This window comes from Zingiber officinale, chromosome 4A (assembly GCF_018446385.1).
Source record: "Zingiber officinale cultivar Zhangliang chromosome 4A, Zo_v1.1, whole genome shotgun sequence".
NCBI lineage: Eukaryota > Viridiplantae > Streptophyta > Magnoliopsida > Zingiberales > Zingiberaceae > Zingiber > Zingiber officinale.
Window position 1 is genome coordinate 119,308,519 of NC_055992.1, and position 24,809 is coordinate 119,333,327.

The following is a 24,809-nucleotide window of genomic DNA, read 5'->3' on the forward strand; positions in this document are numbered from 1 at the left end:
AGTCAGGTATTTATTTTCTCTTCAAAATATGCTATATATTATGTTCTTTGATTCAATGAGTCTTTCTATCCATCGAACATAATGTAATGCTACAACTATACTATGGAATTGCATTGATGCTCCTGCCGTTATGCATGTAATGTATAACTCTTGGAATTTATCTGACCCAGGTTCTACAGATGTTACATGCATATCCTCCTGGCCTTCTCTATATTTATTCACAGGTTATAATAATTTTGCGTCTCGTTCATGTCTTTTGAATGAACAGAGAATTTATGGGCTGAGCCAAAGCAAATGGGGCATTAGTAGTTGCAGAATGTTTGAACAATTAGGTTTATCTATATTTATGATTGTTGATGATAACCATGATGACATGCAATAGGAATACACACCACCAATTTCCTTGCATTAGTAAAAAAAGGAGATATTATAAGGAAGTTTTCTTCTCAGAGAGATAAAAGCAGAGGAAGTTTTCTTTTATTGGGTTTATCACAAATTCATTTGATACAACTCATTACATTTTGATCAACTTGAAGCGAAGATGGAAGAAGTTGCAGTGCAATTATGAAACTTACTCAGTATAATTCAAGAGTAACTTTAGCCAAATTAATAATTTATTTCAACCAAGCAAGGCAAGTAATAGATTGAAAGCTAAATAACTCTCTCTCTATATATATACCAACGCAACAATTCTTCAAATTTTCTTTATCCAAAAAAAACAAGAGGAACAAAGAGACAATCCAATAAGATCAGCAATTATGTTCTTCCTCAAATTTCAGTAGTTTAAAACTGACTCATATTCCACGTAATTTTTTCATAGTTTGAAATGGATAATTAAATAACTTGAGGTCATATTTCACTCATTTAATGCTGTTTGGATGAGACGAGGGAAAAGGGAAGAGAGGGGAAGGAAGGAAGAAGTAAAGTATTTTTGTTCCCCTTGTTTGGAAGGGAAGGTTAACATGTGTTACCCTGTTTAGAAAAAAAAAAAGAAAAGGAATAAAGGTTAAATAAATAATTACAAAAATACTCTCACTTCTTAAATTAGGCATTGCTTTGATTTTTAAAGCAAGGATAAAATCAGAACAATTTTTTATTTTTTGGGATTCCCTTCCCCTTGTAAGAAAATCTTCCTTGTCATAAGCAAGGTTAAAGCTTACCAATCCGCTTACCAATTCCTACTTTTCCTTTCCTTTAGCCCACTCCTTTCCAAACAAAGTTCAAAATTCCCTTCCCCTTATTTACCCTTCCCTCACCTCCTCCCAAACAAACCCTAGAGCTCCTAAAACTGTATGAAGCCTCGTCTATATATAAGAACCCGAAGGAGCTCTGATATGATAAAGAATTTAGAAACAATAAAAATAGAAGGGGGGAAAAATGCTTTGTGCAGGTATATCCATCTACATGTGTTAAATCATGAGTGCTTTTTTTAAAGGTTTTGCTAGTGTTTTTGCAGGAAAAGGATCATGGCCTGAGCTGGTCGGAGTTGATGGCGAGGAAGCTGCGGCAGTCATCATAGCGGAGAACCGAGGAGTGACAACAAGGATTGTGGAGATGGGTTCATTTGTGATCCAAGACTTCCGGTGTGATAGGGTTTGGGTTTGGGTGGACAAGCAAGGGAAGGTGGCAAGGGTGCCTATTGTTGGATGAGATGTGTACAACATGTACAAGGTGTAGTATTTTACCACCTTCAATAAAAACAAAGGACTTGTGAAACAAACAAGTTTGTAATGGTTCACAAAAAATGCTAGACAGAAACAAGCAACCAGGATCACAGTCACATAGGCCGCATGATGCGGCGGGGAGTCTTCACGCAAAATCACCCCCCAACAAACATGTTGGGTGATTTCTTCAACAAAAGACCTTTTATTTGCCCATTCTGATGCAACTACTGATATCAAAGATATGGTTGATATAATTTGAAACCATGCGATAGCACATAATGATGACAAACAACTTGAAACATGAACAAGAGATAAATCGTCTAACATAATGCATAATTGTTCTCTCAGCAGGAGTTTTCTTATTTGCCGCCAAACAGTCATGGTAGGTTCCTTTATTAGACATCAATGAGTATTAATACTGCAATTTACCAGCATCCCAATTACCTTCTCAAACACCGCAGTCACCTTCTTCTCCAGAATCTGGATTGTAGAGAGGCATGTTCAGAGCTCCCTCAGCCTCAGACAAGAAACCTGCAGCCATTAAATTCTCGGCTTCATTGTTGCTGCCAGGATTGGCAAAACTGGGTGCGCCCACCATTCCATAATTTCCCATGGGCTGGCCACAGAGCAATGCTGCTTGTTGAGTCTGAGTCTGACAGATCTGGGTCTGGCACATTGGATCATAGGGGAGCAGCAGTGGCTGAGCCGGTTGAGCCTGCGCAACCTGGCCATAGAGCAGCATGGGATTGTAGAGCTGGGGAAATGGCATCTGATCCTGCGGCACTGCAGGTGGAGCAAACACCAGGATCTGGGGGCTCATCTGTTGAGCTTGTTGGATTTTCATGATCTGATACCCTTGTTGCGGCATGACTGCAGCAGGAACAGTGTGTTGAGGTTGAATCAATTGTAGTGGTTGTTGCACAGCAGTGTTATTGGCAGAGTAGAATTGAGGTTGCAGGTACATGTTGGAATTATGCTGTTGGGAAAAAAGACATTAAATCATTCATGAGTCTTATTAGAATTTTGTCCCATGTTTCTATGGAACATCCAAACAAATAGGATCAAAGAAGAAAAAAAAACATTGGGAACATTAACAGTTCGTGTGCACAGAATAAGCTTAGTGAGAAGGAAGGAATAAGTAATAATCTGTGTTATTAAAAGTATTCATCTCTGATCCATACCTGGGCATCTACCAAACGTTGATTATCTGCAATAGCAGCGAGGAAATCGAGGTTCTGTTGTAGCCTATCGAGATTCCTGCATAAAAATACACAAGGAAAATAAAAATGGAAACATAATTTTTTCCTTCGATTGTGTAGCAGAGTAATATGCCTCATAGAAGTTTGCACTTACCGAGCAGAGTCTTCCAGCTTGCCTAGATTCTGGTCATTAGCTATGGCATTAATGAGTCTATTGTTTTCATCCAAATACTGCAATTCAAAGGTAATTTAATCACTTGAAAGAGATCGAGTAAGAATCATAGCTCAACATACTAGAAATAAGTGGCACGCTTAAAAGAACAGAAATGAGCAAATACATGAATCCCTTCCCCCAACTTCCCTCAATAAAGAAATCCACAGGCCCCTTCCTTTGTTGAATGGAAGAATAAAAAAGGTGTATTTTAATGATTTTTATGGTGACCTAGGGCTTTAAACCTGAAATAGGAATGAGGGACAAACCAACAGGATAGTTGTTTACTTGGCCAATGAACAAATGGCAAATGGGATATAAAATTTGAAGGATTCCATCAAAACCTACCCTCTGGACTTACAACTAGTAACATCTTATGATAATGTTTTGGATGTTTAGTTTCTCACTTCCGCTCCTCTCCACTCAAGAAAGCAGATCCATTCATCTCGCCTTTTCCTCCATGCCTTTCATTTCTCCGTCCGCCCAAGTAAACTTTAGCAATTCTCCCCATGTTTACCTTTCCAAGAAAAAGAAAGTAGTTTTTTGGGCATATTTTCTTTGAGAGACATGGAAAAAAAGAGAGGTTAAATTAATTTCTTACATTCTCTCCTTTTGGTCCAAGAAAACATGACACAGTTGAACATGTGAAACTGTAGACGGTTTCAATCTTGTTAATGTGTTTTGAGGATACTGAATGAAATATAATAGTATTATGTTTAGTTGTGTATAATATCAACTATTACAATATAGCTTAATTATTAGAGACCCAGCCATTGATATCAAAATTATGTAGGATTTTTGTTCTAGTTCTTTTTGTGAGTCTGCATCCTGACTTTGGGAATGTCTTGTCCATCTTGAACCTAAATAATACTAGGCTATTTCTAAAAATTTATAATGGATAACGATGTAACCCTTGTTAAGTGATGGATGATTCATAGCTTCAAGTGCTGTGAAGTTGTCTCCCATGTCGTATGACCATTATTTATATTGGTTGTGAATGTTTTTTTTTTATTTTACTTTTTGCTGGATTTTCATGTTTGCATCTTACTAGAAACTTTTGTTGATTACTCATCTTAATTTACTACTCCATGCTCTTTTTCTTCCATGGCTACTTAGTTTTTTTATTCTCAATTTGCATTGTTCTTGAGCCTTTTGTTCTTTGTATTCATCCATGCTTCCTACTCATCACATCAATCAATTCATCTTTGGATAAGAATATATTTAGGTATTCTACAACACCTAAATCTGAGTCCATCCTTGTATATATGTACTTAAATTCAAACCTCAACCAATCTGTTATTTGTGAAAGATTATGCTCATCAAATACAAATTTGACACAATTAGTAATATGTTCAAACTTAAAACAAAGACACTTATCTTTATGAAAACAATGACAGAATCCTATGGTCAACCTACCTGACAAGATTGTTGATTTGAAAATGAAAAGAAAACATGACATGGCATGATAAAATGAATCAAAGTATGTGCAATAAACATCAATCTAGACAAAATGTTTAGAAGGATCATACTTTAGGGAAATTAACCCAAGTGATGTTTTCAATAAAATATGAGCATAATCACTTTGAACCCTTGATGCATGTGATGAAATTAATCCCAAAACGATGAAAACTGAACCACTTGATGCATATGATGAAACAAATAATGATTTGAAAATGCAACTGATAAAACCAAGAAAAGGAATTGCTTTAGAAACAACAAATCTATGAGGAAATCTAATTATATGAATCCAAGTAAAGGGAAAATAAGCCATGAGGGCCAACCAAAGCACACGCTGACCTAAATTTCGTGCATAGGAATTTTGGCCAATTGGTTAAACATCACAAACTTAATGTACCAATTCACTCATTAAGTGGATTATAACACTTTTAGCATACTATGTACACGACAATATGAGGTGTTGTTCACTTTGGCTAACATCTGTTATTGGAACTACATACTTAAAGCAAGTTACATGGATAAGTTAGTTATATTTCACCTTGCTCAACAGACTACCTCATTGCACTTCAACACCTCACAATTTCTAAAATTAAGTGGCTTCATTTATACTTATAAATCTTTTTATTAGCTCATGATTTACATATGAAATTAAACTACATATCACAATATCCCACTTAAGTATTGACGCCCATCAGGACCTATAGTCTAGTTCATGGCGTCGAATCATCCCTAATCAATGGCATCAAAGACCTAATGGTGACTCAACCATCACGTAGGCCACCCTTTCTAACAAATAGACATTCTAAGTTTAGGTTCTCTTGATACCAATTGTCAACATGAGAAAACTAACCCATTAATTGACACGGCCAACTATCAACCCAAAATGTAAAGCCCGAGTTAATAGTCGTTTAGTTGTATAAGCTTATAAACCCCCTTCATCAGCCTACATCTCTCTATGGGAGACTATGTGTGTCAAAGTTTGAGTTGGCAAATCTCCATCCAATACCAGATTTTAAACACAGAAAATATAGCACAATCAACAAGATAAATTAGTAGTGCTAGCTAATACTTTTTTAAGGAAACATAATTTACATGAAAAAGGGTTGAAATTAATGGAGAAATATATAACAACATAACCTGGATGTAAAATTCTAAATATTTACATTTGTGATAACTCATATAGCAAGAAAAACATTAAAATTCATACAATCACTTTAAATGTACAAATAAATTGATTAAAGGGTAGAAAATATCCCCCAATGAGAAGTACCATGTGCCCTAAGAAATTAACGAAAAGTCATTAAGCACCCCTAGTTGATGATTGATCGACCAACATTGCCGGTCAGACCCATAATGCATGGTTGTGAACAATTCACACTAGTCAAGATTCATTAAGATCCACTGCTCCTACATTTAGCAGCCCTCAACTACTGCAGGGAGACTTCCCTCATTGATGATGCCTCACACCCCTGCTCTAAGGCAAGATATCTTATGCTCCTGAGGAATAGATCACTCACACAAACCACTGAAAACCCTTAGGCAATCATCATCACCCCATAGGCCTCTTGCAACCCCAAAATTGTATCACATGATCAAGCCCCACACAACAATTATGGAAAAGCCAAGACTGTGTCACATGTTCTCATCTCCCTTTGTTTTCCCATTCATGTGATCCACCTCTAAGGGAGCACCTTCCATTCTACCTTGCTAAGAGACCTATTATCCCACTTATAGGTCTCTTAGAAACAAAAACTTATTCCAATCTTCACCATCTTAATCACAATGATGACCAATGCCTTGTTGAAATTGACAAATAGAAACTCATATCATGACCCTCCCAACGTGGTCAATGTTTTGTTGAAAGTCACAAACAACAACTCATATAGTGACCCATCCCAACTTGTGACGTGTAGCATGACTGAACAACTTGAGAGAGTGAGAGAATGCATTTGGGGAGAGCAAGTAGGATGGCATATCCCTGAGGCAAAGTCTGATGTCTAGAAGAAGGAAAGAACGTTTCAAAAACAAATAAAAGACTCGAGGATACTAAAGCAATGGAGTGTTGTCACATCAAAAGAATAAACATAATTTGTAAACAGTCACCTGGAAGCTTTAGCAAAGCATACAATAGATGTTATCTCACAGGACACATCTACTATGAAAGAGGGAAGATGATAGGATGAAACATACCCACCTAAGGAGAAGCACCATGTTGTAATTGTTTAGTGTCATTAGTCATCCATCAATTGGTTCACAATACAGTTCAACCACATAAAGATAACACAAAAGTGTAGACAACCTGGAACTAGTAGGAACACTCCGCGAGCCCTATGGCTTAAGGGTAAAACCAAATTGGGATCCGTCCTGAAATGATTCAGATTACAAAAACAACCAGAACATGTGAACCAAACTAAGACTTGGGAAGTAGGGAGGGAGGGGGAACCATTTTCATTTCAGTTTGGGTCCAGAGTTTTCAATTATATCACTATGACAACCATCATAGTGATATATCACTATGACAACTATGACTTGAGTTTTTCATGTTTATATCACTATGACATATATGATGTGTGCACTTGTGATACAAGATAAATTTGGGTTAATTATGATTCCTCAAACTTCTATATTAAAGTACAAAATCCATCCTTGACCCAAATTTCAAAATAAAATCAAACAGAAATCATCTAACTTCTAAATCTCTCTCATCTTCTCGATTCTCGGTAGAACCCTTGCCTTTTAGAAACTCTCCAACCATCATGTCCTTGGCAAACAAGAATGAGCCTCGCATGATAGTTATGGGAAAGCTAGGATAGTGCTAGAATTTACCACCTCCTTTGCCTTCTCAACAAGCAGCCCATTTCCAAGGTGACACTTCCACTCTGCTTTAGCTCCATCAACCCACTCCCATAGGATGTGGGTGACATGGGAGCAGAGGATGATCAAGATTTTGATTACTTCTCGGGTATATAAAAAAAGATGATTTGCATTGCTGGATTAAACTTGAAGAGATGCTTCAATTCAGTCATTGCTTTCCCAATTCCATAATAGCAACTTAAGACTTGGATGAACCTTTGTCCAAGGTATTCGCCATGAGCTTTTTTTCCTTGAGGTCTGACAACTAGACATTACCCTCTGTTTCCTTGGAACAAAATGGAGGGAGGGAAAGGGCCAAGGGAAAATGAAGGGAAGGGAAGGGAAGGGACAGAAAGAGTCCAAGAATCATTATCCAACTATCTCTAAAACTACTGCTCAATTTGGGTAGAAGTATTTATAAATTTATTTTTGAATATTTTTTCAAATAAATTATTTTTAAAAAAAATAAAATAATCTTTTTTTTTTCAAATTTATTTTTGATTTATGCTTTTTATATATTTAATAGACAAATATTTTATGTTTAAGTTTCCTTGTTCCTTACCTCTAAGGAAACACTGAGAAAGGAAACTATCACACTTTGTTTCCCTCCAAGGAAATACAAACTAAAGAAATATTCTTCTATCCTTTCCCCATAATTTTTTTCCATAGCCGTCCCCCTCCCTCATATGAAACATGGCCTTAGAGAGAACTCCTTTGCATGTGATCATGAGGAACAAATTTTGGGTAAAAAAAATATAATAGTATGTTCTGTGAGTATATTTTGGCTGGTTTAAGTATTGAAAATGAAGCAGAAGATGCCAGAATGATAGATGCGTATTAAGGTTCACAGGTAGAGTAGGTACAATTACGGTATGTTATGTACAATTACAAGAAAGAAGTTATAATAGATACTATAGCATGTGTAATTTAGGGAAGACATAGAAAGATATACAAACTTAAATTACTGAGAAATAGAAACTAAAGGAAAAATAAATCTAAGTTAGCAGATCATAAGAAAAGAAACAACAAAAATATTGGAAAATGAAAGAGAGAATGATAAAATTATATTCTGCAGCAAAAAAGAGGGTCCATGCTCAATTTAATAAAAAAACTAGTTTAAAATACAATCTAAGAAATTGATTGTCTCCTCAAGAAACAAGCAATTAATTTGGATACATACAAATAGCAAGGATTTTGCCAAATGATATTGAAAGGAGGAAAAAAACCTGTTGAATAAGATCCGTAGGCATGGTTGTTGACAGCAAGGAAGATTGCATAGCTTGTTGTTGCATTCTATCGCGGATATTTCCTCTACATCACAATTGCCCTAATATTATTATGTAAAATTTTCTCCCTTCTCCTTATATTTTATATTCGTTCAGAAGTAGGCGATAATGTGGTTGGATAATTTGGAAGAAAACTCAATTAAAGTTCTTGCCTTAATTTTATAACGACAAAATACTTAATGAATTCATAAAGTAGTAGGAAGAAAATGAAACATGAGACTGCCACGTTCGTAAAATATAGTCCTTACTTCCATTTACATACTTAATTCAAAGATTATAATGGTTAATCATAATTGGCACCCTAAGTAAAAGTAGTAAGAATATTGTCATCTAAGCTAATTAATAATATTTTTATATATTTTATATTTTTTTAAATTACTTATTTCCTTAATATGCTTACGGTTATGTACTGGTTATAAACACTTGATTAAAAAGTAAAGAAAATAGTTTGTATTCATTTCGACGAAGACATGCCTTATACATGAAGTTGTCTTTCCATAATTAATTGTAGAATTCTACCAACTTTGAAGAATTAGTGAAACTGACCATTGAGCACATATGGAGCTAAATAAAAGGAAAACAATTTTCTATGAAATAAAGTATCCTTGAAGGGAAAATAAAAATAATATAAATACCAACAAGGAGGAAATAATTAGCTTGCAAGAGAATATAAAAGGAAAGCGCTTATACTATGAAATAAGTTTGTGTATTGTAAATCAAAGGTTTCTCTTCTATCAGAGAGTGCTATGATTTGGTCATCAATTTTTTTTGTTTTTTTATATTTTTTATTTTTTGCATTAGTATAAACTTAAATTATTTTGAGTTCTGTAGGAACTTCACCAACTTCAATTTATTTGATTTTCATATAATTGAACTTGTATTACTTGGTTTCCTTCATAATATACAAAAGTGTAAATTTATAAGATATCAATTTTGAAGTTTGAATAATTTTTTTAGTCAACCATTAGTTATCGTGCTAACAAGCAGCAACATTTGCTTCTGAAAGAATTCATCTCAAATTATGTAAACCTAAAAGTTCCCTAAATGAAGCGTATCAAAACACACTTCAAGTCATCTACTATGCTCAAAGTCAGTATTTTTCTTGTAGATATTACCTAATAGCTGCATATTAATAAGTAAAATCATGCATATGCAAAATTAGTTATTACACTGTAATGAGATCACTCACCATTACAATAATTAGAGATTCAATGCAGCCAAATACCTTGAGAAGGTGACAATACTTGAAATCAAGGAAGTTGGCTCTTTAATCATTCTCATGGCCACAAACTTATTTTTAAGTTGGGCATTTATGACCTTGATGTGCAACTTATCTTTCATATATTGATAATGACAAATCATTAGGACTAATTTTGATTTGAGTGAGCTGTTAAATATTATCATGAAAATGAATAAAACTTGATCACTCAAATCGAACAAAGTAACATTGAAGCTCATCAATAATCAAAGTGTGAGAACAAGAAATATTAAAACTCAACAATAATCAAAACGTGAAGAGTTCCATATGCAATGATTAATCAATGACATCACTTCTCTAACAAGGTTGCTCCAATGGATTTAGCCCTCTAGTCCAAGCCTTCCTGACTAACCCAATTGATCGAACTATTCTGAACTGAACTGGTATGTCAATGGATAGATAACAAAATGAATATAAGCCTATAAAACAAATTCAGCATAATATGATTCAACATAATGCTAACATCAAATGCTAACAACAATAAGAATAGACATATATGACCAAAGGTGGTACTAAGAGCACAATAAAATTAGAAGTCAAATAAAAGAAATAAGTTGTTCAAGGATTTTTCATCCAGCCAAATTTAACTGAAATCAACCCAACTCAACCATATGACACTCAACCCCGGACTCATCAGAACTAGGGCAAGTTAGAATTCCAAACTAAAATCTAGATTGAATTTACCATTCTTGACAATCTATTCACTTGGGTTAAAATCCTGATAATCACTTCTATTCCATTTCTCTCACCTAGAACCTCATTTGGCGTCCCTTCTTGCTTCTTGTCACTATGACGTACATATAGAAACTACATCAATATTCTTCCTCAAAACACATCCATATATACAACTAAATGCATTTCACCTAGATCATTGTCACATCTCACACAAGTTCACTTGAACCATCAGACATCAACCAATTAATAAGACAAAAATATAGCCATAGAATCTTCTATCAGTCATTCACACTGCTGCTCCAAGACTGCTCCAATGCATTGTAAATAACAACGATCCAATGCCTAACAAGCACTAAAAATTTTGCATTTACAAGATATTTAAAATGCACTTGTCAGAAATGCCTTGCAATGAGATTTTGAGTCATCAGAATCTTGCTGTGTGATGTCCATCACAAATACTGGATCTTATTATGTGACATTGCAGTTGCAAACTAGCAATCTGATCACAAATATAATGTCTTCTGAAAAAGAAAAACATATTTCCAATGGCATTTGCCATAATATTGTTTCGTAAGGTTTGGATTTAAATATAAGTTTAATTTTGGACAAAACCAGTTATGATTCATTGTTTGATTTATTCTCCCAAGATTGATCCTTTAGAGGTGTATTCCATGTCTATCTTCTTTAGCCCCTCCTTGGTCAATATCCCAAATTATTTTGGTTTGTAACATACCACCCATCTACATTGTACTTGTCTTCAAGCATGAGGTTTGTTTCAATTTGATTCCTTAGTTTTTGTTTTTTTTTATGAGTCTTTTGTCGGCATTGATCCCTTGGTTGTTGAAATAGATGATCATTCACTGCTACCAATTGATGGATACATTTTTGCTTATGCTCTAGAGATATTGATAGTGGTCATTATCGGACCACTTGTAACTTAACTAGTCTTGTTTTGTGAACTCTATGTCATGGTTTTGAAATTCAAGAGGACAACACCTAGTGTGATCAACCATACAGTTTAGTACCAAAATAAATTTTATGAGGAAGATAAGGAAATCGACTATTATACCCTGCATCAGCTCCCCATTAGCAATCACAATAAATTTTTATTTGGAAGATAAGAAAATCAACTATTATTTCCTTCATTCATTCCCCGTTAGCAATCACAATTGAGAATTTCAGTTCCTCATCTCATGTTATCTTTAGTTGGCGATTAGTTATTCGCTAGTAAAGTTGTTTGTGGTTCCGTAGTTAATGAAAATCAAACTAGGGTGTGACTTACAGTCAAAACTTGGAATATTTGATCCTTAGGAATTCCCTGGATGACCATTAGTGAGTATTTAAAGGTTCTTTGTCTCCTTGTCTTTTCATCCACTCCATCTATCATAAAAATCATGTATACATGTGCCAATTGAAAATGATTCATTGCAATTGAAGAAATGCAGATTGGTGGTGAGCTTCGATTATTGTTTGGTTGTGACTACTGAGGGATTTAAGCCTCCATTTGTTGACTCATTTATCTATGCTAGTCGGGTTACACTGAATAGATTCTTTAGATAATGTGTCTTTATCTCTATCAACAAGGCTAAGTACTCTGGATATAAAAAAGAATACTCCTAGGTAGTTGTCAAGGTTCCTGCATGAGTGAGAAGTTTCTTGAATTCATGTAAGTACTCCTTGTCCAATTTGCATTATCTCTCTAGAGACCTAAAGTAGGCATAACATAGTTCTTGAAAGTCATCCCATGATAAGGTTGGGTAATCTCTTTTGTTCTTTAGGAACCAAACTCGTGTCTCCCCTTTTGGGTCATTAGAAATGACGGACATCTTTTCTTCTTCCCTACTCTTCTAATGTCAAAAATAGTGCTCCAGACCTAAATAACCAAGGAAGAGGGTCTTTAGCATCATCTTACCAGGGAAACTCAAACTTTGAAGGTTGTGGTGGTCTCCATCTGTATTGTCTTGTATAATGAGGAGCTCCAAAAGGGAAGACATGAAATCTTGTCCTTTCAAGTGCTTTACTCGTATGGAGAGGATAGTTGGTGCCATGCCATCTTCTCTTATTGTCTTGAGGGTCGCTCGTAGGGCCTTTATCTCCTTTGCTAGTGATGTGGCCGAAAAGCATATAACTTTCCTCATTCCTCCTTTTCACGTGATCAATCAATATTGGTTTTTGCTAGCTCCTTGATTGTTTGCTTGGGTGCATCAAAAGTGTTGTGAGTTATCATCACCCATGGTCAACTCTAATACTAATTTGGTATGGGCACATGTGAGGAATTGAACCGACGAGCTAGCAACATTCAAGTGCAATTGGAGTTGATTGAGTGATTCCACTTTTTTCCTCGGAGGGCCACCTTCTACAAGGGAAAGCAAGAACCACGAAAGAAGAGAAAAGTCAGCGATAGAATCAATTTTGGAGAGAGTTGAACGATTGCAAAGTGAAGGAGAGAACAAGAGAGAGTGTGGAAGAGGAATAGGATTTTATTACTAGTTTGATGTCATTACGATTAGTAATCCTTTTATGGACTCTCAATTTGACCTATTTTAATAACTTAATCTACTTATTAACTGATTTAATATTTGATTATCCGTCATTGATTTATTCTCCCAAGACTAATCATTGGTTCAATGTCTATCTCCTTTAACCCCCTCTGGACTGTCTCTCCAAAATTATACTATTCAGCTAGTAACAAAGACATCTCTGTGGATATTTTTCCAAGCCCTATCCCTAAGGATACAAGACATTAGTTGAGGATTTAGGCGTGAAGACACAGCAAGAAACTAGGACAAAAACAGAAAGAAAAAAAATCACTTTTTCACATCACATTAAAATATTTCCTGTGCTACTGCAGGATTGCTTCAGAAAGTTCCAACCCCCACCATGGTAGTGAAGAAAGAAAGGAAAGAACATGGAGATTGGGTAGGTGAAGATGCAGAGAGAGGTGATACTTTGAACAGCCTCTGTGATTTACTGCATCCTTTCTCCTTCCGGAATTCTTCAAAACAGAATGGGTTAAGGAGACTTGAAGAGAAAGTGTCTAGGTTGCAGTCTTTGTACTACTTGTGAAGGTTGCAACAAAGGAAAAGAGAAGAGAAGGTGAAGCTAAAGCAAGCGGGGGAAAGTCGAGTGGTCAACACTGAAGGAGATAAGGAAGGACACAAGATCAAGATTGGGATTGACAAGGGATGAAAAACTCATTCAATCTCATTTTAAGCTCAAATATATAGTTAAATCGAGTTTCAAATTGCATTTAAATTTTACATATATAATTTAAATTAAAATGCATTATGACAAAATAATCTAATATTTGATAATTATTCACAAATTTACTTTATAATTTTCTTAACAATAACAATATAATAAAAATTTAGGATATTGTCAAGCAATTGACAAACTGTGTACCATTCATGATTGATGTTTGAAAAGGCCCTTAAGTTTATATTACTTATCGTTGTTCATTTGAATCTCTTATGTTTCTTGCTTGTATGACAATGTAGTTTCATTTTGTTTCTAACAGACAATACCCAATTTAATTTCTTCTGCAGCTGCCCAAAAATACCCAACCAATATTTTCTCTCTTTTTATCAATGCGCTTGCTCACGAATGAAGAAAAAAGAATTGTGAATTATTGTTAACATTTGTTTCCTCCATAAGAAATGAGGTGTGAGAGATTTTATTTCTTTTGCTACTGCTTAAAGGTGACTTCAAAATACTGGTAGTAGCACATTTGCTTGCCTTCGCCATTTCTTATTCTATAATAGATTTGACTAATTAGATTAGTGGGAAAAGAATGTTAATTGCCATTCTTAAATTACTGATCTTCAAATGCTCTGCTGAGTGGTGGACTAAGATCATCATATTTAAAATTTATCTAGTTGAGATAAGATGGATTTTAATCATATGACCACGAAAAAGATTTTTAAAATATTAAGAAAAAGAGATCTTTAGAGGTCATAAAAACTTTAGTCTCATATTCATATTTAGAGGATGGTTGAGGCATTTAACATAAAATCTCACATAAAACAAGGGTTAATAAATTAATATAGTATAACGTCAGACATTTTCTCAAATTTAGCACATTATTTAATTTTATTTTTTAAAAAATAACATAATGTCCATGACTCCTGTGAACAAATAATGGGTGAATTCTCTATTTTGTGAATGTCATTATAGAACTTATAAAACAACTCTATGGGGTAACTTTTACTACCTAGGCATTTTTTCTGGTTTCTTGCACTATGCTTATAGTACGGCATTCAACTCTAACACCATTCATCCTCTCTCTCTCTCTCTCTTATATAAGCATAACTAGATGAAGGACTCACCCCACCACCACTTGCCCTCTCGGCTGCCGTGATTTACCTCCCTCGTGATGGCCTGGGGTCAGGTGCAGCGGGGACGCTGGGGGCGAGCGATTTCACCTTTTTGCCACATAACTAGATGAAGGGTGTCCTCTCAGGACGAGCAGTTGGCTAGTACATGGGGGTGCTGCCACTATAAGGTCTGGGGGTCAATTCCTGGCTAGTAGCCAAGTTCCTGCCCTCTCCCATGAACTGGTCACTGCTCGACCACCCGTGATTTACCTCCACATAACCTGGGGACGGGTTATGAGGGGTGCCTAGAGTGAGCGTTATCACCTTTTGCCACCATAACTAGAGGAAGGGCTCATGCTATTAGCGTGGAACCATAATAAGAATCTCAAAATTGCAATATGACTATATCAAGTATCGAATTATCAATTTTTTTTATCAACTCAATTTAACTAAGAGAAATGACTACATACAATCACAAAATCAACCCTCACTTTCACGAATAAAAAATTTGAAGGGGTCATCGACCTCCTCATTCTCTGTCCTATGCATTTTATCAGGTTCAAGTGATAGAATTAGAATTTGACAATCAAATATACAACGTATAATCAAAACAGAATATTATCAATTAGAATCATAATTCACTTTCACCAGAATATTATCAAGATTTAGAACTCCAATTGTTATACAGAAAAAAGCAATCGAACTTACATCCATGGTCGACTTATTGCTAGGGTTATTTTTCCTTAAACGACTCCATAAATTCTTCCCTACCAAAACCAATCAATCAGGAGATAAGCCAACCGATCATCACAGAAATGAAGAGAATTCCAAAACTTCAAACTTACATTAGAAAGAGAAGGCGTCGGGAGACCTCTTCGACCTGTTCAAATCTGAAATTGCCCAGTCTAGTTCACATCCATAGCATCAAGAACATCAAAGGATTTTGAAGCAAAGGAGTGTCCTTTTCTGACTCCTACGACTTGATGAGGATAATGCATTGCTCCGGCGGGTAAGGATGCATCCAAGACTCGGAGCTGGCGCTGGCACTGTGTCCATGCTCCTGCATCATGCCATCCATTATCTCTTCTGCTTGGACGTTGAACGCCAACCGGCCCAGCTCATTGTCGGGCAGGGAGTGAAAAGGGCACCTCGCTTGCCGAGTAGCGAGAGGAGACGGAGGGTTAGGGTGGTTCGCAGCGGCAGGGGAAAGGCGAAGGCAGCGGAGATGGAGAAAGGGAGGTTAGGGGCCGCCGATAACCACGAATTGAATTATTATAAATACATTGGCATGCATTAATTAGTTTATAAAAATAGTTAATTTTAACTAATAATTAAAGATTAAACATTTTAAATTTGTATGATAATATTAAAAATCGAATCCATCGAACTATCTCTCAAATCGAATTAATTAAATTTGGGTACCGACTGTTGGCACCGAAATTATTTTTTTACTACAAAATCGAATTAATCAAACTTTTTTTATTTGGAGACAATTAAATTTTGCTATTCTGTTACAAAAATGATAAATGAAATGGACTTTTAAAATAATAATAATAATAAATACAACTTTTTAATAAATACTTAATCAATTTAATAAAAATATTAATATTTTCATTATTTAATAAAAAAATTAATTTAATTCATTTAATGTTTAATCATTTTTAAAAATTTAAAGTTGGAGTGATTTAATATAAATAACTATTATTTTTAAAAGAAACAATTAATTAAATTAAAATTTTAAATTAATTTAATTTGATTATTTCGATTCAAAGTTTTGCTCACCCTTAAATAATATTGTTAAAATTAGTTTAACTTGGTTGCTTTTGTCTTCACTAAAAATTATCTCACATACATGCACTAAAAAAGATAAATTTGTTTATCAAACTTGTTTATTTATTTTAAGAGTTTGTTTATTTATTTATAAATTTGATAACAATTTTATTGATAAATATGATTCATAAATATTATTTACGAATATTGTTGATGAATAATTTATAATCTTTATTCTGAATATTAATAAATTAAACATATATATTTAAATTTTTTTATTTAATTGACCTTTTATAGATTAGAAGTGTAAGTAAATTCTTATCAAACACTAAATCACGAACATTTAATTCATTTACCATCCTCATTCTATTTAGCTCCATTTGATTCCATTACACACCTACACCATCCCTTCTATTCCCAAATGACACCTTTACCCCTCTTCCCTCAAAACCCGCTCGAAGGGTATCTCTGACATTTCCCATCGTACGTCCCTTCGGATTTTATGAAATATGACACTTTTTGTGAGTTTGATTTTTAAAAAACAGTCCGGCTGGCTGGATCGGTTCAGTAGTACAACTCTGATCATATTAGCGAATCGAACTCAGTCTGGATTTGATAACCATGCTTCATATATTTACATGACTTTTTACCGTAAGCTAAGTTTATTAAATATTCAAATCACCTAACTTAACTTTTAAAATACCAAATTAGGCATCCTATATTCATTTTACCCCTTCTTATGTATCTCAAGTCTCAACCGTATAGCAATCGGCTAGGGTAATTTTTTAAAATAGACAGATATATTTTTAAAAGACTTATTTATATTTAAAAAGTTATTACTTTCAATATTATACTATGTTGTTAAATTGATGTTTAAAAGATGCTCAGTCATGAAATTAAAAAACTCCAAATTTTTGCATTTTAAAAGTTGAGTACTTAATTTGAATATTTAGAAATTTAGTTAGGTGTTTGAAAAGCTGTTTATATCCGCTTGGGAATTAAACGGATCGGACTGACCTATAAATATATCAAATGCGAAGTCTCCCACGTTAATTACACGTCAAGATCTCTTTGCCTTGAAACGCCTCCAGGAGACGCATGAAACGGGTTCTGCCGACCAAAGTCCTCATAAGTTACACGTCGTAAAACAATAATTCAAACCTTAGACCTGACCACAAACACGGTTCTGCATGCCTCGAACACATGAAGCCATAAGCATGCAGTATAGCTTGTTTGAAGGGCAGGCAAAGCTTTACTCGTTCCAAGTCCTGCTCAAGATCTTCCTGACCAACAGTTGACGATCGAGCTCCTCCTTCGTACAGTATCTATAAATAGTCATGTTCATTCCTTAGTCATACATACAGAATTAAGGAGAAAGCAGTGTGCAACAGGAATATATAGCCATGTCTTGTTCTTCAGCAAGCAGAAGGGTGGTGCTGTTTGCTACAGCGATGCTGTTGGTGAGCTGTGTGCTGATGAGTTCTCAGCCTGTCTGTGCAGCGAGGCTGCTGCTGGGGACGACGGAGATGAGGAAGGGTTTCATCTTCCAAGTCCTGCAGAAGGGCCCGGTCCCCCCTCCGGGATCTAACTGCAGCGATGGATCAGCAAAGATTGACGGAAAATGTCCTCCAACGACTAACCATAATTAAGTAGCAGTAAAGAGAGAATATATTCTTCTGCATATATATATAATATAAGCATGCATCGAGAGTTCTTCTAATTTTGTTATTCTCTAATTCTTTTGTTTGGGTCGATGAAATAATATTGTTTGCGTGTAATAGATTTGAATATTCTTTTGGTTAATAAAGCTAGTTCAGTGTTTGTTATATAAGTAACAGCAACTTCAATAACTTTTTTGTTTATAATTGTTCTTTGTATAAAAAAACTAAGTTATTCCTTTTCTAGCTAGGACTTATTTAATTATTCATTAAAATTTATTCGTGAGAGTGTACTTCAGTTGATGAACTGAACCCGGTTTGAACCGTCTTCCACTTAGTGAAGAGCAATTTGGCAACTAACTTAACTGTCATGGTTCTGAGACCAACCATCGGTTTTACCCTCATTTCCACGTGGCAACATATCTTTGAATCACCAATCTTATTTTTTTAAATATAATTATTGGCTTCAAACAATTAAATACAATGAATTTATTTTAGACAGATGTATCGAACGTAGACATTAATTGCTAGCTAGTATATTGAATCATATTCGTGCATTAGTTTACAAATTTGGGCATTATATGGTTCTTTTGAGTATTAAGATACATTGAACTTTTGCCCACTTGTACTTCCTTTTTGTTATGGTTGTTGTTATTGAAATGACAGGTTTTAATTTTTTAGATATGAATATTGACATGGATATGATTTAGGGTAGGGAGGAATTAGGAAAATAGGGAGGGGTAATTTGATCATTTTATTGTAGCACCTCTATTTAGGTTTCTGTAACATGCAAACCGGGGGGGGGGGGGCTTCTTCCGCCGCCAACTCCTCCTTCTTCCTTCTTTTGCTCCTCGCCGGAACCGACGCCGATGCCGACCTTCGCCTCTGCCCCTCTCTTTCTCCTCACCGTCGACCGCCACTCCTACTCCTCTCCATCTCCTCCCCTCGATGCCACCGCCGGGAGGACCATCCACTATTCCTCCTCCTTCATCTATCTCGACGGCACCACCAGCAGGAGATGCTCTGGAGGGAGGTCGACACCGACGAAGTTGCCGGCACTGCATCCCCCCACCACATCCCTCTCTCTCCGTCTCGCAGCCCTAGCCACCTCAGTGCCATCCTCTCTCTGTTCCCCTCTCCTCTCCTCTCGCCGGAGACGCCCCCCAGCAGTCTCTCTTCCTCCCTCCTAGCGGCCACAGCGGTCTCCGTAGCCATGTTCATCCGATCGCCGCTGCGACGGACCGCCCCTCTCTCCCTTGTAGCTCGCGCGGCAACTCCAGCGGGTAGCCCCAGCGCCGGCAGCCCTTTCTCCCCCTCCGCGTCGACGTCGTAGTGTCGCCTTTCTCCAGCGTCGCAACCCCTACACCGACTCCCCTCCCTTCCGGTCGCCATCTCCGGTGGCAACCCTCGATGGGCCCATTATCTCGGCCGATCTGCTGTCCTAGCCGACCCATGGTTTTCGCCGGCCCACGACCTGGGCCAACCGTACAACGTTATTTTCATTGTTGGTAGTCCACGCGTCCATGACGTCCCTGATGCAGCTTTGTGTTGTGGTTGCGTTCTTGCCTTCGAGCCGATATATTATCCCGGCCTACATGCCGAAGTCATATCCCGGCCTGCTTGCCGATATTTTATCCGGCCTACATGCCGATGTCATATCCCGGTCTACGTATCGGTGCCTTATCCCGGTTTGCGTGTCGGTATTATATCCTAACCTGCAGCTCGTCTTCCGAGTCCGTACCTCGTTCAGCTTCTTGTCGTCAGATCCAGCTCTCCATCCTGATCAAGCGTCGTCTACTCTTCCGGGTCCCGACAACTCGCACCGCGTCCCATCCGAGGGCGCCCCCTTGGGCCAGGGTACATTCTCTGTTCATATTCTTGGTACACATTTCATTATTTTACGACTTAGTCGGTTACTTATATATTCGTTGGATCTACCTCGAGTATCGGGGTACCGGGGGCCGGGTCAACCCGGTCACTAGCTGCAGGTAGCGTTGACCAGAGGACTTTTGAAGACTTGATCAACACTGAAGCCATTTCAGCATACCCCCCTCCGGGACATCGCAACTCAGTCAACATTCCATCCACCTCACCCGGCGGTCCGTTTGACTCAGATTCCGGACAGGATCAAATTTGGCGCCATCTGTGGGAACATCCTTCACCTGTTCTGGAACGTGAAGATGGACGACGTCGGGAGGTTCTCTGCTATTATCACAATCCCGGAGGATCTCGACGCATATATTATATTCTATTCTCACTCCACCGGTATTCAGGAGTCGAGGGATCGAGTGAAGCTTCAGCTGGTTGACAGGTTAGTAGGGCTGAGCATTCGGTCAAAACCGAACCAACCAAACCGAATAGACCGAAAACCGATTTTTTTTTCAACCAACCGAACCGATCGAATTCTCTACAAAAATCGAACCGATCGAACTGATAAAAGATCGGTTAATTCGATTTTTGACCGAATTAACCGAATTTTAAAAATTTATTTGATTTTAATTAAAAAAAGAAGAGATTTTATTTTATTTATTATATTTTTAAATAAAAATAAATTAATAAATATTTTTATTCGGTTTAATCGGTTTAACTGAATTACAAAACTTAAAATCGAAACCGAACCGAATTCACTGAAAACTGAACCGAATTTTTTTTAAAAAAACAAAAATCGAATTAACCGAACTGAATTCCTAAATTCGGTCTGTTCGGTTCGGTTAATTCTGTTTTACCGAATTTTTGCTCACCCCTATAGGTTAGTTTTTCCATTGTATTTTTTCCCTGACTCCACGGGTATTCGGGAGTTAAGGGACCGAGACAAACCCTTAGCCGGTTGGCATGACTTCCTGATCAGGTACGCTACAAGCTCTGCTCCCTTTTTATGATTATAGGAATTGATATAGCTCCCTGATAAGAGAGTAAAATCCTAGTTCCTTGATCAAAGACTAGGGCCTTCGATTTTTGATCGGACACTAGGGGCCCAGCTCCCCGCACATACACTTGGGACACAACTCCCCGCTCATACACTAGGGACACGGCTCCCCGATCATTGACTCGTAGTACCACTTCCCGATCAGGATCTAGAGGCCTCGCTCTTTGATTGCAGGCTAGGGGCCTTACTTTCCAATCAGGGACCAGAGTTCCAGCTCCCCGATCAGGTGTGTTATAGGCTCTGCACCCTTCACCATGAGGCTTTGCATCCTCTTACTGCTACAGACTTTGTACCCTTCACTATGAGGCTCTGCATCCTCTTATTGCTACAGGCTCTGTACCCTTCACCATGGGGCTTAGCATTCTCTTGTTGCTATAGGTGCTTCACTTTATTATTATTATATGCTTTGCATCCTTCACTTGTTGTGCAGCCTCTTACATCTACAGGTGTTGCTCCCTTCACCCACGGTGCTCTGCTTCCTTCTATGGCTATGGGCTCTGCTCCCTTATATCGGCTTCACGCCCTTTATCTTCTCCCCTCGCACTACAGGTATTTGGGAGTTGAGGGGCCGAGACAGATCCTCAGTCGGTTGACACCACTTCGCAATCAGGTATGATAAAGGCTTTATTCCCTCATATTGCTACGGGCTCCACTTTTATGGACTTCAAGGCTTATCCTCACTCGGTCGGGGTCGAGTTATTGCCACTTGTCTCCGACCAGAGTATCACCACCGGTCTCAGATCGGAGTATCGCTAACGATCTTTCGGTCGAGTTTCCAGACCAATTCTCGATCGGGCTACTAGACCAATGCTCGGTCAAGCTTCCAGACCAATTCCTGATCAGGTCTCCAGATCAAGTCCTGGTCTGACCTCCTGAACATTTCCTGGTTAGGTCTCCAGAGCATTTCTTGGTTAGGCCTCCAGAGCATTTCTTAGTCAGGCTTCCAGACCTTTTCTTAGTTAGACCTACAGATCAACCCCTGGTCAGACCTCCAGATCAACTCCTAGTCAGATCTCCAGAACATTTCTTGGTCAGGCCTCCAGAGCATTTCCTGGTCAGGCCTCCAGAACATTTCCTGATCAGGCCTTCAGAGCATTTCTTGGTCAGGCCTCCAGAACATTTTCTGGTCAGGCCTCCAGAGCATTTCCTGATCAGGCCTTCAGAGCATTTCTTGGTCAGGCCTCCAGAACATTTCCTAGTCAGGCCTCCAGAACACCTTCCGGTCGGGTCCCAGACTCTCATCTCAGTGCGAGTTATAAGCGAGCACGACTCTCACGCCCAACGACCTTCCCGGTCGGCTGTCCTAGACTCTCGCCCCAGTGCGAGTTATAAGTGAGCACGACTCTCAAGCCCAACGACCTTCCTAGTCGACTGTCCCAGACTCTCGCCTCAGCGCGAGTTATAAGTGAGCACGACTCTCACGCCCAACGACCTTCCCGGTCGGCTGTCGCAGGCTCTCGCCCCAGTGCGAGTTATAAGTGAGCACGGCTCTCACGCCCAACGACATTCTTAGTCGGCTGTCCCAGACTCTCGCCCCAATGCGAGTTATAAGTGAGCAAGACTCTCACGCTCAACGACCTTCCCGGTCGGCTGTCCTAGACTCTCGCCCGAGTGCGAGTTATAAGTGAGCAAGGCTCTCATGCTTAACGACCTTCCCGGTCGGCTGTTCCAGACTCTCGCCCCAGTGCGAGTTATAAGTGAGCACTGCTCTCACGCCAACCCGCAATGACCTTCCCGATCGGCTGTCCCAGACTCTCGCCCCAGTACGAGTTATAAATGAGCAAGGCTCTCACGCCCAACGACCTTCCTGGTCGGCTGTCTCAGACTCTCGCCCCAGTGCGAGTTATAAGTGAGCAAGGCTCTCACGCCCAACGACCTTCCTGGTCGGCTGTCCCAGACTCTCGCCCCAGTGCGAGTTATAAGTGAGCAAGGCTCTCACGCCCAACGACCTTCCCGGTCGGCTGCCCCAGACTCTCGCCCCAGTTCGAGTTATAAGTGAGCAAGGCTCTCACACCCAACGACCTTCCCGGTCGGCTATCCCAGACTCTCGCCCCAGTGCGAGTTATAAGTGAGCAAGACTCTCACACCCAACGACCTTCCCGATCGTTTGTTCCAGACTCTCGTCCCAGTGCGAGTTATAAGTGACCACTGCTCTCACGCCAATCCCCAAAGACCTTCCCGGTCAGCTGTCCCAGACTCTCGCCCCAGTGCAAGTTATAAGTGAGCAAGACTCTCATGCCAAACGACCTTCCCGGTCGGCTGTCCCAGACTCTCACCCCAGTGCGAGTTTTAAGTGAGCAAGACTCTCACGCCCAACGACCTTCCCGATCGGCTGTCACAGACTCTCGCCCCAGTGTGAGTTATAAGTGAGCAAGGCTCTCACGCCCAATGACTTTCCCGGTCGGCTGCCCCAGACTCTCGCCCCAGTGTGAGTCATAAGTGAGCAAGGCTCTCACGCCCAACGACCTTCCCGGTCGGCTGTCCCAGACTCTCGCCCCAGTGCGAGTTATAAGTGAGCAAGGCTCTCACACCCAAGGACCTTCCCGGTCGACACTCATCACTCCACTCACTTGCCGTTCTGCCCGGTACTCATCATACTCGCCCCGCTCACCGCTCTGCTCGGCACTCATCATACTCACCGCTCCGCTCACCACTCTGCTCAGCACTTATCATCCGCGTTTCGCTCATCGCTGTTGCCTGGTCGTCGCTCACCGCTTGACTCGCCCTTTGCTCGGTATTTATTATTCACGTTTCACTGTCGCTCAGTCGACACTCGCTCAGTCACGATCATGGCTTTGCTCGTCCGTCATTCTCTTTATTGCCGGGTCACGATTTACTGTCGCTTGGTCGACACTCACTCGGTCACGATCATGGCTTTGCTCGTTCGTCATTCTCTTTATTGCCAGGTCATGATTTACGGTCGCTCAGTTGGCACTCGTTCGATCACGCTCTTTATTGCCAGGTCACAATTTACTGTGGATCGGTCGGCACTCGCTCGGTCAGCACTTTTTCTCGGTCGCGATCCCGGCTCTGCTCGTCCCTCATTCTCTCTATTACTCGGTCACAATTTATTGATGCTTGGTCAGTATTTTTCTTGGTCATGCTCGTAGCTCTGCTTGTCCATCATTTTCTCTACTGCCCAGTCGCGATTTATTATGACTCGATTGGCACTTTTTCGGTCGCCCGGTATTGATTTATTGTCGCTCGATCGTTTTACTCAGCATCTCTCGACCGTCTGCTCGATATCGCTCGACATTCGCTAGATCGCTCTTTTGACACTCGCTCGGTATGCCTTTTGTCGCTTGGTCGACGCTTATTCTTTTCGTCGCTCTGCCGGGTACTCAGCATTGCTACAGCTACTCGTTCGACGCTCATGACAGGCCTCGCGATATGATTCTGCATTCAGTAGCGATTCCGTGTTTCATTTGGTTGGGTCTAGTCAGTCGGACTGGCGCCTCCTTCGACTAGACTTGAAGGGGAGGCTTGTGACGTGGATATGGTTTATGGCAGGGGAGGAATTAGGAGAATAGGGAGGGGT

The 24,809-nt window shown here is 38.9% G+C and overlaps 1 protein-coding gene across 2 annotated transcripts; it reads right to left on the reverse strand.

Moving 5' to 3' along the window:
- Window positions 1–86: 86 nt before the first annotated feature.
- LOC121970775 (GRF-interacting factor 1-like) lies at window positions 87–16,172 on the reverse strand. 2 transcript variants are annotated; one of them, XM_042521727.1, is made up of 5 exons: window positions 15,763–16,172; window positions 15,626–15,679; window positions 3,018–3,094; window positions 2,846–2,921; window positions 87–2,640 (listed from the first exon to the last, which is right to left on the reverse strand). In XM_042521727.1, exons 2-5 carry the CDS (start codon window positions 15,629–15,631, stop codon window positions 2,113–2,115), a joined length of 687 nt encoding a protein of 228 aa, XP_042377661.1. In that variant the 5' UTR covers window positions 15,632–15,679; window positions 15,763–16,172; the 3' UTR covers window positions 87–2,112. The 2 variants fall into 2 exon arrangements, with proteins under 2 accessions (XP_042377661.1, XP_042377660.1); XM_042521726.1 differs by having other exon boundaries at window positions 15,626–15,684.
- Between the last annotated feature and the right edge of the window lie 8,637 nt (window positions 16,173–24,809).

Excerpts from the sequence above, each read along its gene's own strand:
- LOC121970775 (XM_042521727.1), bottom strand. Across the intron at positions 2,922-3,017 it reads AAGCTGGAAGACTCTGCTCG|GAATCTCGATAGGCTACAAC; the intron begins GTAAGTGCAAAC and ends ATTTTTATGCAG. Across the intron at positions 2,641-2,845 it reads AACGTTTGGTAGATGCCCAG|CATAATTCCAACATGTACCT; the intron begins GTATGGATCAGA and ends TTTTCCCAACAG.